Source organism: Dipodomys ordii, unplaced genomic scaffold, assembly GCF_000151885.1.
Source record: "Dipodomys ordii isolate 6190 unplaced genomic scaffold, Dord_2.0 Scaffold9, whole genome shotgun sequence".
Lineage (NCBI taxonomy): Eukaryota > Metazoa > Chordata > Mammalia > Rodentia > Heteromyidae > Dipodomys > Dipodomys ordii.
Genome location: NW_012267225.1, coordinates 1517983 through 1533527, shown reverse-complemented (window position 1 = coordinate 1533527; position 15545 = coordinate 1517983). Strand labels below are relative to the sequence as shown.

The window sequence follows — 15545 nt, the reverse complement described above, 5'->3', positions numbered from 1 at the left end:
CCCTCCCTCCCTCCCTCCCCTTTCTCTCTTTGTCTCTGTCTGTCTCTGTTTCTGTTTCTGTCTGTGTCTCTGTGTCTCTGTGTCTCTGTTTCTCTCTGTCTCTCCTCTCTGTCTCTCTCTGTCTCTCTCTGTCTCTCTGTCTCTCTCTCTCTCTCTCTCTCACTTGCTTGCTTTTTCTTTTCTTTGCAGGTCCTGGGGATTGAATGTAGATCTGGGCACTGTTCCTGAGTTTTTGTGCTCAATGATAGCTCTCTACCCCTCAAGCCACAGCTGTATTTCTGATTTTTTTTTGATGGTTAACTGGAGATGAGTTTCATGAACTGTCCTTACCCAGATGGCTATAAATCAGATCCTCTGATCTCAACTTCCTGAGTAGCTAGGAGACATGGGCATCTTAGTTTGAAATTCTTAGCTCTTGGAGGCTCATATTGATACCATCCAAAAGCCACATGTAGATCTATGGATGAAAACACAGAAATTGTTGTTTTGTAGCACTAAGTTATGCAGCAGATAAATAGGATATTCAAGGTACTGCCCTCTGGAAGTGCAGTGATTAATCCCACTGGTAGAATAGTTTAGTCAACTTAAAAATCATGTCTTTCTCCTTCATAACCGAAGGTCAAATAAAAACCTTCCATAGCAAAGAAAAACTGAAACAATATATCTCCACCAAACCATCCCTACAAGAGATACTTAAAGATGTCCTACACTTAGAAAACCAACTAGACCACAATAAAGGCCAAGAAACCGCACCCAAACTGAGAATCCAAGAATCATAGGAAGAACCCAGTTGCTGCAGCCCCCAAGAAGATGGATAACATGGCAGGAACTCCCAAATATCTCTCAGTCCTAGCTCTCAATATTAACGGACTTAACTCTCCAATTAAGTGACATAGACTGTCTAGTTGTATTAAAAAGCAAGACCCGGGCTGGGAAGGTGGCTCAGTGGTAGAGTGCTTGCCTTGCATGCATGAGGCCCTGGGTTCTATTCCTCAGCACCACATAAGCAAAAAGAAAAAAGCCGGAAGTGGCGCTGTGGCTCAAGTGGTAGAGCGCTAGTCTTGAGCTGAAGAGCTGAGGGACAGCGCCCAGGCCCAGAGTTCAGGCCCCATGACCGGACCCCAAAAAAAAAAAAAATAAATAAATAAAATAAAAAAAAAAATAAAAAGCAAGACCCATCTATCCACTGCCTTCAGGAGTTACACCTTGCCCATAAAAACAAACAGCTTTTGAAAGTGAAAGGCTGAAACAAAATCTAACAAGCAAGGGCTGGGAAGGTGGCTCAGTGGTAGAGCACTTGCATTGCCTGCATGAGGACCTGGGTTCAATTCCTCAGAACTACATAAGCAAAAATAAAAAAGCCAGAAGTGGTGCTGTGGCTCAAGTGGTAGAGCGCTAGCCTTGAGCTGAAGAGCTGAGGGACAGTGCCCAGGCCCAGAGTTCAGGCCCACGACCGGACCCAAAAAAAAAATTTACCAAGCAAATGGCCCCCATAAACAGCCGGGAGTTGCAATCCTAATATCAGATAAAATAAACTTCAAATTAAAATTAGAAGAGATAAAGAAGGCTGCTACATACTAATTAGGGGATATCTCCTCCAGGAGGATATTAGAATTCTAAATATCTATTTGCCAAACAATGGAGCACCCAAATTTATCCAAGAAATACTACTTTCCCTCAAATCTCACATAGATCCAAAGACATTAATTGTTGGGGACTTTAACATACCAATATCCCTACTAGATAGATCACTCAGCAAAAACTCAACAGAGAAACCATAGATCTAAACAACTGCATAGATCAATCAGATTTAACAGACATCTACTGAATATTTTATCCAGCAGCAGCGGAATACATGTTTTTCTCAGCAGCACATGGAACATTTTCTAAAATAGACCACATTTTGGGCCACAAAGCAAACTTTTCCAAATTCAGAAACATTGAAGTTATACCATACATTCTCTCAGACCACAAGGGAATAAAATTACAACTCAACACCAAAATCCACAAAAGAAAGTCCTGTAACACATGGAGGCTGAACAACACACTGTTGAATCATCACTGGATCGTGGAAGAGATTAGAAAGGAAATTCAAATGTTCATGCTATTCAAGAAAAATGAACACACAAATTACCAGCTCCTCTGGGACAGAGCAAAGGCAGTACTCAGAGGCAGGTTTATAGCTCTGAGTTCCTACATCAACAAATTGGAGAAATCTGAAACCAACAATTTAATGAGACATCTGAACTTCCTTGAAAAAGAGCAGCAAGACAAACCCCAATCCAGTAGACAGAAAGAAATAATTAAAATTAAATGAATTAGAATAAAAAAACCCATAGAAAGAATCAATAGAACAAAGAGTTGGTTCTTCAAAAAAATTAACAAAATTGACAGACCCTTAGCAAATCGTATAAGAAAAAGAAGAGAACACACCCAAATAAACTCAGGAATGGGAATGGAAACATCACCACAGAAACAACCAAGATTCAGAACATTATAAGGGAATACTTCTCAAACTTTTATACTAATAAGTTTGAGAACTTGGTAGAAATGGGCCTTTTCCTAGCAGATCTCGACATGCCAAAACTAAACCAAGATGAATTAAATCATCTTAACAGGCCCATATCAAGCACTGAAATAGAAACAGCAATAAGAGACCTTCCATCTAAGAAAAGCCTAGAACCAAATGGATTTACAGCGGAATTCTACAAGGCCTTCAAAGCAGAGCGCACAGCAATACTCCTCCAATTCTTCAATGAAATTGAAAGAGAAAGTTCACTACCAAACTCATTCTACAAAGCCATCATAATCTTAATCCCAAAACCAGGCAGGAACTCATCAAAGAAAGAGAACTATAGACCCATTTCTTTGATGAATATTGATGCAAAACTTCTCAACAAAATTTTGGCCAATTGACTTCAACAATTCATCCAAAAAATCATATACCACGATCAAACAGGAATCATTTCAGGGATGCAAAGCTGGTTCAATATACACAAATCAATTAATATAATTCATCACATCAACAAGAGCAAGGATAAGAACCACATGTTTATCTCAATAGTTGCAAAAAAAAAGCATTTGACAAGATCCAACACCGCTTTATGATGAAGGTTCTGGAAAAATTAGGAATCTAGGGAACATTCCTCAATACAATAAAGGCTGTATATGACAAACTTACAGCCAGTATTATACTTAATGGTGAAAAACTAAAGCATTTCCTCTTAACTCAGGAATGAGACAAGGATGTCCACTCTCTCCAGTTCTCTTCAATTTAGTATCAGAATGCCTAGCTACAGCAATAAGACAAGATGCAAACATAAAAGGGATCCAAATAGGGAAAGATGAAGTAAAACTTTCCCTCTTTGCAGATGACATGATCTTGTATTTAAAGAATCACACGGACTCCACTCCCAAATTACTCAAGCTGATTCAAAACTTTGGCAAAGTAGCAGTGTATAAAATTAACCCTCAAAAACCAATGGCTTTTCTGTATGCCAACAATGAGAAAAGTGTGGCTGAAATCAGGAAAGCAACTCCATTTGTAATAGCCCCACAAAAAATAAAAGACTTAGGAATTAACGTAACCAAAGAAGTAAAGGACCTCTATGATAAAAACTTTAAAAACCTGAAAAAGGAAATCAAAACAGAACTTAGAAAGTAGAAAAACCTCCCATGCTCCTGGATTGGAAGGATCAACATCGTGAAAATGGCAATACTTCCCAAGGCTATCTACAAATTCAAGTTGATATCTATCAACATTCCAACCTCATTCTTCAAGGAAATAGAAGAGGCAATCCAAAACTTCATATGGAACAATAAAAGACACCAAATAGCAAAAACTCCTTAACAGAAAGAACAGTGCTGCTGGAGCTGGGAAGGTGGCTCAGTGGTAGAACGCTTGCCTTGCATGGATGAGGCCCTGGGTTAGATTCCTCAGCACCACATAAACAAAAAGAAAAGAGCCGGAAGTGGTGCTGTGGCTCAAGTGGTAGAGCGCTAGCCTTGAGCTGAAGAGCTGAGGGACAGTGCCCAGGCCCAGAGTTCAGGCCTCACACCCGGACCTCCCAAAAAAATAGAAAGAAAGAACACTGCTGGAAGAATATCAATACCAAATTTCAAACTCTACTACAAAGCCATAGTAATCAAAACAGCTTAGTACTGGCACAAGAAGAGACCTCAGGACCAATGGAATAGAATTGAAAACACAGAAATGAACCCACAGACCTATAGCCATCTAATCTTTGATAAGGGAGCTAAAAAATATAGAATGGAAGAAAGACAGCCTCTTCAGTAAATGGTGCTGGCAAAATTGGTTAATCACTTGTAGAAAACTAAAGCTAGATCCTTATATATCACCCTGCACCAGAATCAACTCCAAATGGATCAAAGACCTTGGAGTCAAAGCAGACACTCTGAAAACATTACAGGATGGAATAGGAGAAACCCTAGGTCTCCTTGGCTCAGGCCGAAATTTTCTTAATAGAGACCCAGAAACATAACAAATCAAAGAAAGGTTGGACAAGTGGGATTGCATGAAATTGTAGAGCTTCTGCATGGCAAAGGATATAGATAGCAAGATCAATAGAAAGCCCACAGATTGGGAGAAGATCTTCACTAGCCATACAATGGACAAGGGTCTCATATCTAAAATATACCTGGAACTCAAAAAATTAAATCCCCAACAACAAATCTTCAAAGAAACAAATAAGTGGGCTAAAGACTTAAAGAGAAACTTCTCTGAAGAGGAAAGAAGGATGGCCAATAGACACATGAAGAAATGCTCAACCTTCCTAGCCATAAAAGAAATGCAAATCAAAACAACATTGAGATACCACCTCACCCCAGTTAGAATGGCTATAATCAAGAACTCTAATAACAACAGATGCTGGAGGAGATGTGGACAGAAGGGAACCTTACTGCATTGTTGGTGGGAGTGTGAACTTGTTCAACCACTTTGGAAAGTAGCATGGAGGTTCCTCAAAAGACTCCACATAGAACTCCCCTATGACCCAGCAATCCCACTTTTGGGCATTTACCCAAATGATCACAAACAAGACTGTACTAAAGCTACCACCACAACTATGTTTATTGCAGCATTATTTACCATAGCTAAGATATGGAACCAACCCAGATGCCCCTTAGTAGATAAATGGATCAAGAAAATGTGGTATATATACACAATAGAATTCTATGCCTCCATCAGAAAGAATGACATTGCCCCATTTGTTAGGAAATGGAAAGACTTGGAAAAAATTATGTTAAGTGAAGTAAGTCAGGCACAAAGAAATATAGGTCCCATGGCTTCCCTTATTTGCAATAACTAGTATATGTCTGAGACAAACAGAAAAGGTCAGATAAGTTGATATTAGGCAAAATGAACCCCAAGATAAAGATTCAAATGTTTTTTTTCTTTCTTGCGATTGTTTCCAACATATTTATAAGATGATTTCTTTGTTGCTTTGTATGTACCTCCCCCAGAGTATAAGCCCTGCTTTCACTGTATTTGATGTTGATATAATTTGTGGAGGGGAAGGGAAAAAAACAAACTGTTTAAATAGGGTTACAGGTGGACCCATTACAACAATGAGGTGTACAAGATGTTATGTTGAAAAACGAACTTTACAACTTTGGCAGGGTGGGGGGTGAGGGGGTGGGAGGGTGTTAGGGGGTGTGGGGTTGGAGAGGGGAAGGGATGGGAAGGGGAAACAGAGGAGGAGGCAACAATGTTTGATAACAAATGTACTCACTATCTTGCCCATGTAATTGTAACCCCTCTGGATGGTATTTTCACAATAATAAAAAAAAAATCATGTCTTGATCCAGCAACTGCTGCCAAACTGTCCCTCAAAGGGGTGTGCTAACAGGTGCTTAATTCCATCCATTAGAACTCTCTCTGTGCTGCCTCTGTGCTGTACAATATTGGCCCTGGCTAATTCTTCTGCCCTGAAGACTGCCTACTTGCCCAACTTCTTCCAACTTTGGGTTTCTTTTCCTAGATTCTGACTTTTTTCCTCCATTTGGAGTCTCCACCGATTAAGAGCTCCTTAAATAACTTCCTCTTCAGTCTCATGCTTGGGTATCATTATGTTCACCCCAGATTCTCATTGCTGGAAGTCATGGTAATACTAGTGTGTTAGGCTGGAGTTGGGGTGGATGGTGAAACTCTGGAACCAGACTGGTCAGCTCCGATCCCATTTCACTACACTCCTGTACCCTTCCCTTGGCCCTACACCACTGCTCTATCCACTACCTGGCTGGATAGCTCTAGCCACATGATTCAGCTACCCTAAGCCTCACTTTGTCATCTTTTAATTCAGAGAATACATTTGGATAGAGTCTAACATTCCTTGTGGCTTAGATGTCACACTATTGATGCCTTGCAGGTAGCCTCCAATCACTTAGGAAGCTGCCTTCCTCCCATTAAACATGGATTATGCAAGGCGGTTCTTAGTGTCAAAGTTAATTGATTCCCAAGTTTTACCTCTTCCTCGTCCAAAATACCCAGACACCCTGGGAAGAACATCAGAAACATTACATTGGAATTAACCTAGGGTAGCTGCTCACCTGGGATGCCTGTGCCCAGCCGCCTCTACTCTGACAATGGATCTAAATTCCGACTTGAGACATGGAGAACACAGAATGGAAAAAGAGTTGCAATGACTCAATAGCAAAGCCGGATTTCAACGGCTCTAGGACTAGTGAGGGCACCACCCTCACTTTCTCTATTTCTGATACATCTATGGCAAACATTTTTCTTCCAGTATGTCTATGTGTTTTAGTTCCAAAGCACATTAGCCCACATCTGTGCCTTAGAGAGTGGAAATGCTGTGGTAGAGGAATTCAAACAGTGAATGTCATATAAAATACCCTAACTTCACTATGGAAAGGAGGCATCGTCAGCCCACAAATACATAGAAACAGATGTTCCCCATTGTAAGTTCAGACAGGGACGGAAGGGCCAGATATGAGGATTTGAAAGCTAGCCCAGCTTTAACTCTGGATTTAAAAATGTATACTTTTTTTCCAGGCACTGCTGGCTCACACCTGTAATCCTAGCTACTTAGAAGGCTGAGATCTGAGGATCATGGGTCAAAGCCAGCTTAGGCAGGAAAGTCCGTGAGACTCTTGCTTCTAATTAAGCACCAGAAAACCAGAAGTAGTGCTGTAGCTCAAAGTAGTAGAACACTAGCACTGCGACAATGCCCAAGCCCTGTCAGCAATATATGTGTGTATGTATGCGTGTGTATGCACATATATTACATATATGTGCATGTATATATGTACTCTTTTACAATGATAGGCTACAACTGAATTTTTAAATATAATTGTTATTATTAAGATGTTGTACAGAGGGGTTAGCATTTTATAAGTCAGGTAATGAGTACATTTCTTTTTTTTAACAATGTCACCCTTTCCTTCACTTTACAACTGAATTTTATAAATGCGTGCTTGTCCTCCCACTAGCTAACCACGATGGCATTTAGTTAGAGTGATGAATCTCAAGTTTATTGACATTTCTCAGGAGTCATATTGTGAATTTTTTCCTTGTAGATTTCCTACTGATTTTCACACATATAAAAGTGGAATTTCTCATGGTCTTAGCAACAGTGAGTTCCATCTGACAATTCAGAAACTTGGAGGACAGTGAGAACTCTCACTTCACATAGAGTTCCTTGGGTATAGGGGAAGAGGAGGGAGGAGGGGAGGGGAGGGGTCACAGGTCACGGGGTCACAGGATCCCATGACCTGAGCACACATCCTACCTGGAAGGAAGCTGCTTTGCTTTGGAACATCAAGACTGAACAAACAGGGTGGCTCTCCAGAGACCTGGGGTTGGAGAAGGCAGGCTATCAGCATGAGAAAGGCAGTGGGACCCAGGCTTTCCTTGGTTTGATGTCCTTTGAGATAACTCCAAATAGGTGATTAAAATCATCCAAGATGAGTGAATCTATAGGAGGAACTAGAATGTTGAAAATTGTAATTATTTTTTTGAAAACATGCCATTGGGTCTTCATCTCTTCCATACATACCCTCACCAAAAAAAGAAGACATTATCTTGGCAGAGAAAGCAAAGCTGTGGCCAGATCTTACCACAGAGCTTGGTCAGGAAATCCACCTGGTTTGGTGAAAGTTCAAGGACTTATTCTAGTCTCTAGTCTCTTTTCTATTATTCCAGAAATGGTATTTCCCCAACATGTTTGCTACTATGTAAGTTTTGAAGTTGAAGAGAAGATCTTGGAAAAGAAATACAGACAAGTCTCAGTTCTTGTGCTCTATTTGAATAAATAACTCACATAAGCTTAATTATATTAAGATAATTACAAATACAGCCACCTGGGAGTGAGGGCTTTGGTGTCTGAACATGGGAGGGACACAATTCAGTTTATAGCAGTAGGAGATCCACTCCCACTTCACAAGTAAAGCTTACAAATTAAGGAACTAAATTCTCACTGCTTGTCAGTGGAGAAAGAATTATGAGGCTAGGAAGCTAACTTCTAAGCCAAATGGTCTTAACTATTCTCCCAAAGTAAAAAATGTCAATAGCCTGTACGTTCTCCATCTAGGTGACATGGTAATCACTAATTTCGTGGCTACATTTTCTTATTGCTGATAATGTATAGCCTCATCAATCTATACACTGCTGTTATTGTTACTAAACAATAATTGGCATAGCCACCTCTAAATATCAAAGGCTAGGTGCATACTTGGTATTTTACACTAGTTTCTGATATTGTTCATGAATACCTTAGGAACCATTCCTTTATTACCACAGCCTTTATCTGTGACTGTCCAGCAGCACTGTCAGAGTCCCTTAAGTAGGTCTGTCGTTTCTTGAACTGTGTGTTCCATCATCTGAACTACTCCCAAAGCGATCTTTGTAAAGTATAAATGTTTAAGTCTAGACACATGGCTTAAGCCTAGCAAGAATAAGGCCTTGAATTCAAATCCTACCCCAAGGCAGAGATCGACTCAGTCATGGTTTAAAGCCATTCCAGGCCCCTCCACAAAAAAAAAAGTCAAGAGACTCCATTTCAGGAGAGCAAGATGGATGGATGTAGTAATGCATGTCTATCATCCCAGCTAGTAGGAGACTGAGATGAGGAGTAGTAGAGTTACAGCCCAGCCTGGGAAAAACAAAAAGTTCACAGACTCCATCTCAACAAAAACAACTGGGTGTGATAGTGTGTCTCTCAGCCTATCATCCCAGCTACAGTGGGAAGCATAACTAGGAAAATGAAGGTCCAGGCTGGCCCAGACCACAAAAAAGGCACTATCTCAAAAATAACTGGAGCAAAAAAAGGATGAAGGTCTGGCTGAAGTGGTAGAGCAGCTTCCTGCAAGCACAAAGCCCTGAGTTTAAACAACATCTCCGTTCTTTGTATGTAATGGTACTCAGTTAAGATGGAGGAAAATATTAACCACAAACTCTTTGCTCAGAAAACCATGTGTTTCTTCTCTTATTTTTTCCTAAATTTCTCCTGCTTTGACTTCAGCGAAAGAAATTGGTTTACAGAAACTTTTTCCTCTAGTGTTTTCTGTCTGGTTTTATTGCTCCAAGCACAGTTCCTCCTTTGATCCTTGAACATCGAGGATAATTATATTTAGGTTCCTGATTGTGACATCAGAAGAAAACCGAAAAGGCAAAATGTTAAACATAAAAAAGGCACAAACATCTAACCCTCAATCGGACCCTGACTTCTCACCCTTCCACCCAGTGATGGCTCCTGGGTTTGCTGTTTGAATGACCTCTTGGTATTCCTTTCCACCCCCACAACACAAGTTTCAGCTCCAGCACAAATATTTGTCCTGGTGTTGAACAAAGTTAGAGAGCTTTACTTTTTTCTCTTCTTTTTAAAAATGAACTGTGCTCCTCTGCTGTTCCTTTGAACTTGGTTCAGTAGGAAGAGGAGTGCAATTCTCCCCAGACCATATGCTCCAGGGAACTTGGCACAGCTGCCCAGCAAAATGAAGCTACTCACATACTTTCTCATCTGGGTATTTCTTTTGGAAGTACAACCTTTTGAAATTCCCACAGATGGCCTTTCCGAAGTAAGTAGTTCCAGACAATTGCTTGCTGTTGGTTTAAGTTTGGGAGGGGGGTTGTTTTTTTTTTTTTGTTTTGCCAGTCCTGGGGCTCCAACTCAGGGCTTGGGCACTGTCCCTGGGCTTCTTTTGCTCAAGGCTAGCATTCTACCACTTGAGCCACAGAGCCACTTTCAGCTTTTTCTGTTTATGTGGTACTGAGGAATCAAATCAAGGGCTTCAAGCATGCTAGACATGTACTCTACCACTGAGTCACATTCCCAGCCCTGCTGTTGGTTTAAATATGGTCAGTGCATATGGTCATTGCAATTGGCATTCAGTGAACTTGTTCTGTGGAGAATGGAAACGTGAGAGAATGTTCATCAGTGTACACATGTTTGCTGGCATAATCACTGGAATATATTTGCCTCTTAAGATGTTCACAGGTCTTGCATCAGAATTAAGTCAAGCTCCATAGTCAGACATCATACTGTAGCATTTATTGATGGTGCAAAGTTGCTATTCCTTGCTTGGAATGATAGGGCTGGGAAGGTGGCTCAGTGGTAGAGCGCTTGCCTTGCATGCATGAGACCCTGGGTTTGATTCCTCAGCATCACATACACAGAAAAAAAAGCCAGAAGTGGCATTGTGGCTCAAGTGGTAGAGTGCTAGCCTTGAGCTGAAGAGCTGAGGGACAGCGCCCAGGCCCAGAGTTCAGGCCCCACGATTGACAAAAAATAAATTTGGATGGAATGATAAACTGGCCCTAGCCCAGTGGATTGTTACAAGAATTAAATTATGTGTGTCGGGGCTAGAAAGGTGGTTCGGTGGTAAAGTGCTTGCCTTGCATGCCTGAGGACCTAGGTTCAATTCCTCAGCACCACATAAGGAAAAAGAAAAGAGCCGGAAGCGGTGCTGTGGCTCAAGTGGTAGAGCACTAGCCTTGAGCTGAAGAGCTGAGGGACAGCACCCAGGCCCAGAGTTCAGGCCCATGACTGGACCCCCCCCCAAAAAATTATGTGTGTCAAGCAACTAATGCAATGCATGGACTAGTACACTTTTAAGAACTACTAGTATGGTGTATAAATTAGTAAATTCTTAATAATCATTGATGAGCTGGTCAACAGTGGCTCATGCCTTTAATCCTAGCAACTCAGGAGGTTGAGATCTGAGGATTGTGGTTCAAAGGCAGCCTAGGCAGGAAAGACCATGAGATTCTTATCTCTAATTCTCCAAATCAATCACCAGATAAAGCCAGAAGTGGAGCTGTGACTCAAGAATACCCAGGCCCTGAATTCACACCTTAGTATTGGCACGTAAAGAAATCATTGGTATTATGATGATGAAGAAATATCCATCATGTTTTACTCAGCATCATTATCAAAGCACACTGTTTTTCCTACCTAAGTAAACAGTGATTAGTGTGATGAGGACATTTCAAATACTCCTATTAAAGGGGCAGGGGCCAGGCACCACAGAATAAGCACCATGGAGTTCAAGTTCTCTACTTTGGATCCTCAGCCATACCAGTGGAAGAAGAGTCTTGGCTCAGGTCATTCTGAAAGTTATACATGAGCTACTTTCATAATAAAAAAAAAGAAGAAAGAAAGAAAATATATTGTAGGACTATTCTAGCAAAAGTTAATAGCTGTGATACTTCAAGAATGGATTCCTTCCAAACATATCAAAATATGATATGGTGTGTTTTCAGGAGGAAAAAATCTGTTCTGTTTGGAAGCTATCATCTGTTCCACATTATATATTCCAATACTTTGAAATCTATCACAGTGAGTAGGGACTTTCCTATAGAAGGCAAGACACTCCAATATGTTTGTAGTCTTAAAATCATTTCTAACTAGTTTTCCTTCTATAGCTACATTAAGGTAAAGGAGATAGATAGTTCATATTTGTCTAGGCCCACACTGCTAATGCCAACGTTCCTCTATCCAAATATTTCCCCATTCACTACTAACCACTCTGGTCACTCTGGGCTCTTTGTATTGTCTGATCATCTCCAAGGTGACATAAAAATAAATGTATGCATCTAACATATTTGAAGATGTGAATTTCCACTTATTCACTTCCGAGACCCAATTAATAAACATAAATGCATTGAAGAAAACTTTGTATAGAGACTGGGCTTGTTCGGGGACAAAGGAAAGAATGTGAAATTGTGTCATGAATCATGAACACTACCAGTTACCTCTTTTCTTCTGGCTATTTTGTTGCAAAATAATACTCATCCAAAATTCCTTTTCAAGTTTGCAGAATATGAAGATCTGGTGGAACTGGCCCCAGGCAAATTTCAATTTGTGCCAGAGAACCGGAGGCATCAGGTAGGTTAAACTGCACTTCCCGACAGTAAAATACATGAAAGAAAGCATGATTGAAGAAGTAAGGGAGCTATGGAGATCTCTCTTAGAAGATTAGCCTCCAGTGGCATTTCAGTCACTTGGAAATGTAAAAATAAAGTTTATTTCTGCAGACCTTTCTAGAAACTTCCAGACATAATGGCCACTTAAAAGATTCACCATCATATCATTTCCACACACCCCCCAAATGAAAGATTATGATGTTATTCTAGGACAGAAGTTTGGAGAGTTTTTCTTTACCCAGACAGTCACTGTGGACATATATTGTCCTTCGTGGGGTCATTCTGTCTTGGGGAGCAGCTCAGAGAGCCCTTGGGGGAGACAGCATGGACAAGTCCCGGTGAGGAATGGGGTACATCCTCTGCACAGCCAGGAAGGCCTGACTGCTCCCCAGTGTCCACATATGGGGAAAGAAGGAATTCACCCACCTTCAACTCACCGCTGACTTATTTTGTCATTCAATATTTGACTTTCTAAAGTCCAGGCTTTTATAGATCAGCAATGTTAAAACACAACAGGAAAGAAGATCTATGTCAGGTTCTTCACCCGGATGTGGGGGAGAGAATGTAGTCAGGAAGGCTCACATTCAGAAAGGAGGGGCAGTTCTAGACCTCTTGATGCTACATAGCACCCCTAAAGCCTGAACTCACCTCAAATCAAGCAAGCCTGAACCCTGCATTTTTAATATATTTATTGTTATTATCCTTAAGTAGTTGTGCAAAGGGGTTTCTAGTCAGCACGTAAGTTTGTGAGTACAGTGCATTTTGTAACCCACTGGTCAATCAATCTTCAGTTGTTCACCTTCAAAAAGCAAGGTGATGCCACTGGTCCAGGCTCACGGGTGTTTATGTGGATAATCCCCAAATGGTGCTCAAGAGCAGAGAATCTTCCAGATGCCAGCCGCTGTGCTTAGCTGCAAGCTCCTCATGGCAGGAACACACTGATGGCCCTGCAGTCCTGAAGGAAACAGACAGATCTTAACCAAGTCATCGCTCATGTAGAGTAGATAACCATAAAGCAACTTGGATGCTCTGAAGGAGAGAAAATGCTGCTATGGAAACAGAAAAGGAAGCTGACCTCATCAAGATGAGGTTTTAGGGAGAATTTCCCTGTGATCCGGAGGATGAGGAGGGGTGTAGAAGGGGCACTTCACCATGAGAGCAGCAGTGCATGGTAGAGTGAAATGTCAAGAGCTCTTCAACCAAACATAAAGCAAATCAGAGAGACAGAAGGAATGCATGATGCTCAATATGACCTTGATTGAATGTCTTCACTTAAAACAATGTTTGTTTTAGAGCCAGGTGAGGTAGCTCACATCTGTAATCTTAGCTACTCTGGAGGCTTATGAATGATTTCAGTTGGAGGCTAGCCTGGGCAAAATAGTTCATGAGACCTCATCTCAACAGAAAAAGCTGAGTTTTGTAAGGTGTTCCTGTCATCCTAGCTAGGCAGGAAGCATAAATAGGAAGATTATGGTCCAAACTGGCCTGGGATAAAAGAAAGAGCCTGTATCAAAAATAACCAGAGGAAAAAAAAGATGGGGCCACTTGGATTCTTTTTTGTTTATTTGGGGGGGTCCAGTCGTGGGGCCTGAACTCAGGGCCTGGGCACTGTCCCTCAGCTCTTCAGCTCAAGGCTAGCACTCTACCACTTGAGCCACAGCGCCACTTCCGGCTTTTTTCTTTTGGCTTATGTGGTGCTAAGGAATCGAACCCAGGGCCTCAAGCATGCAAGGCAAGTGCTCTACCACTGAGCCAACTTCCTAGCCCATGGGGCCACTTGGATTCTATCTACCACACATGAGGGAAATGATGCAACCTTTGTTTCTCTGGGTCTGGCTTGCTTCACATAATATCATTTATTCCAAGTTTTTCTGTTTCCTAACAATTGGTACAATATCATTATTTATATTAACTGAAGTATAATAGACTCTATGGAGAGCCCGAGTGGTGAATTGAAATCCTTTTGTAGAACTACTTAAGAATAATACAATATGTAAAGTAATAATTTTAAGAATTTAAATGGGCCGGAGGCTTGGTTCAATCAGCACAGCACCTGCCTACCTAGCAGAAGGCCTTATGGAAACCCTAATTACACCAAAGGAAAACAGAATAAAAATATTTGTTTTAGGATTGTATCATAGCCATATGCATGCAGCAAAAGTTGTTGGATGAAGTCTGGAAGCAAAACAAAACAAAAATAGTTTTTGAGGATATTCCAAATAGTTTTCTGAAACTATTAACACATTTATTTCTTGGCTCCGTTGGATGAACTATAGCTAAGTTATAGAAGGAAAACTTTTGGATTGAGAGAGTAGTTTTCCACCCTGAAGATAATAAATACCATGCACATTACAAGTAACTCTCTGTCTTCCTTCCACAGAGAAGCCTTTCCGAAGAGTCAGGAGAAAAGATGGTACGTTTGCTTTGATTTTGTTACAGATTGATGTCTGAATGATTTTCCCGTTAACCATTACCTGAAAACCAATCTGGTTGTCTCCTTGTCTATGTCATTGAGAGTATTTACCTAGCTTTTGAAATACTCTTTGCTCAACTCTATTTGGAAGTGTCACTAAAATTCAGCATTGAATGAGCGAAGTATTTACAATCAGGTCAGATGAACCAAGAACTGCAAATGTCTTCTTTATTTTCTTCAGTTTTTCTGACAACATATGTATTTATTCCAGTATGACATTTTTTTGAGGGGGTCCGGTCATGGGGCCTGAACTCTGGGCCTGGGCGCTGTCTCTCAGCTCTTCAGCTCAAGGCTAGCGCTCTACCACTTGAGCCACAGCGCCACTTCTAGATTTTTTTCTTTTTGCTTATGTGGTGCTGAGGAATCGAACCCAGGACCTCATGCATGCAAGGCAAGTGCTTTACCACTGAGCCACCTTCCCAGCCCCCAGTATGACATTTTTTATTTAACATAGAGACTGAAAAAAAATTCCTGGAACATCTCAGGTGCCTAAGATGGTCCAAGTAGGACTTCCTGTGGCCAGAGAATACATACAGAAAGTGGGTTATGTTATACAGACAGGACCGTCAGAGCTCATATTTAAGGGGGAAAAGAGCAAGTATATTAGCCTGGTTTTTATCTTAGCTTGGTTTTTACAATAACGTTAATACATGCATATAATGTCCTTCAATC

General features: G+C 40.9%; 1 protein-coding gene across 1 annotated transcript in view; it reads left to right on the top strand.

Moving 5' to 3' along the window:
• Positions 1–9969: 9969 nt before the first annotated feature.
• Itih2 (inter-alpha-trypsin inhibitor heavy chain 2) overlaps positions 9970–15545 on the top strand; it is a 31001-nt gene continuing 25425 nt past the window's right edge. The window contains exons 1-3 of the mRNA XM_013009293.1: positions 9970–10053; positions 12288–12362; positions 14781–14813. Coding sequence (XP_012864747.1) covers positions 9970–10053; positions 12288–12362; positions 14781–14813 — 192 coding nt within the window. The remainder of the gene's footprint in view (positions 10054–12287; positions 12363–14780; positions 14814–15545) is intronic.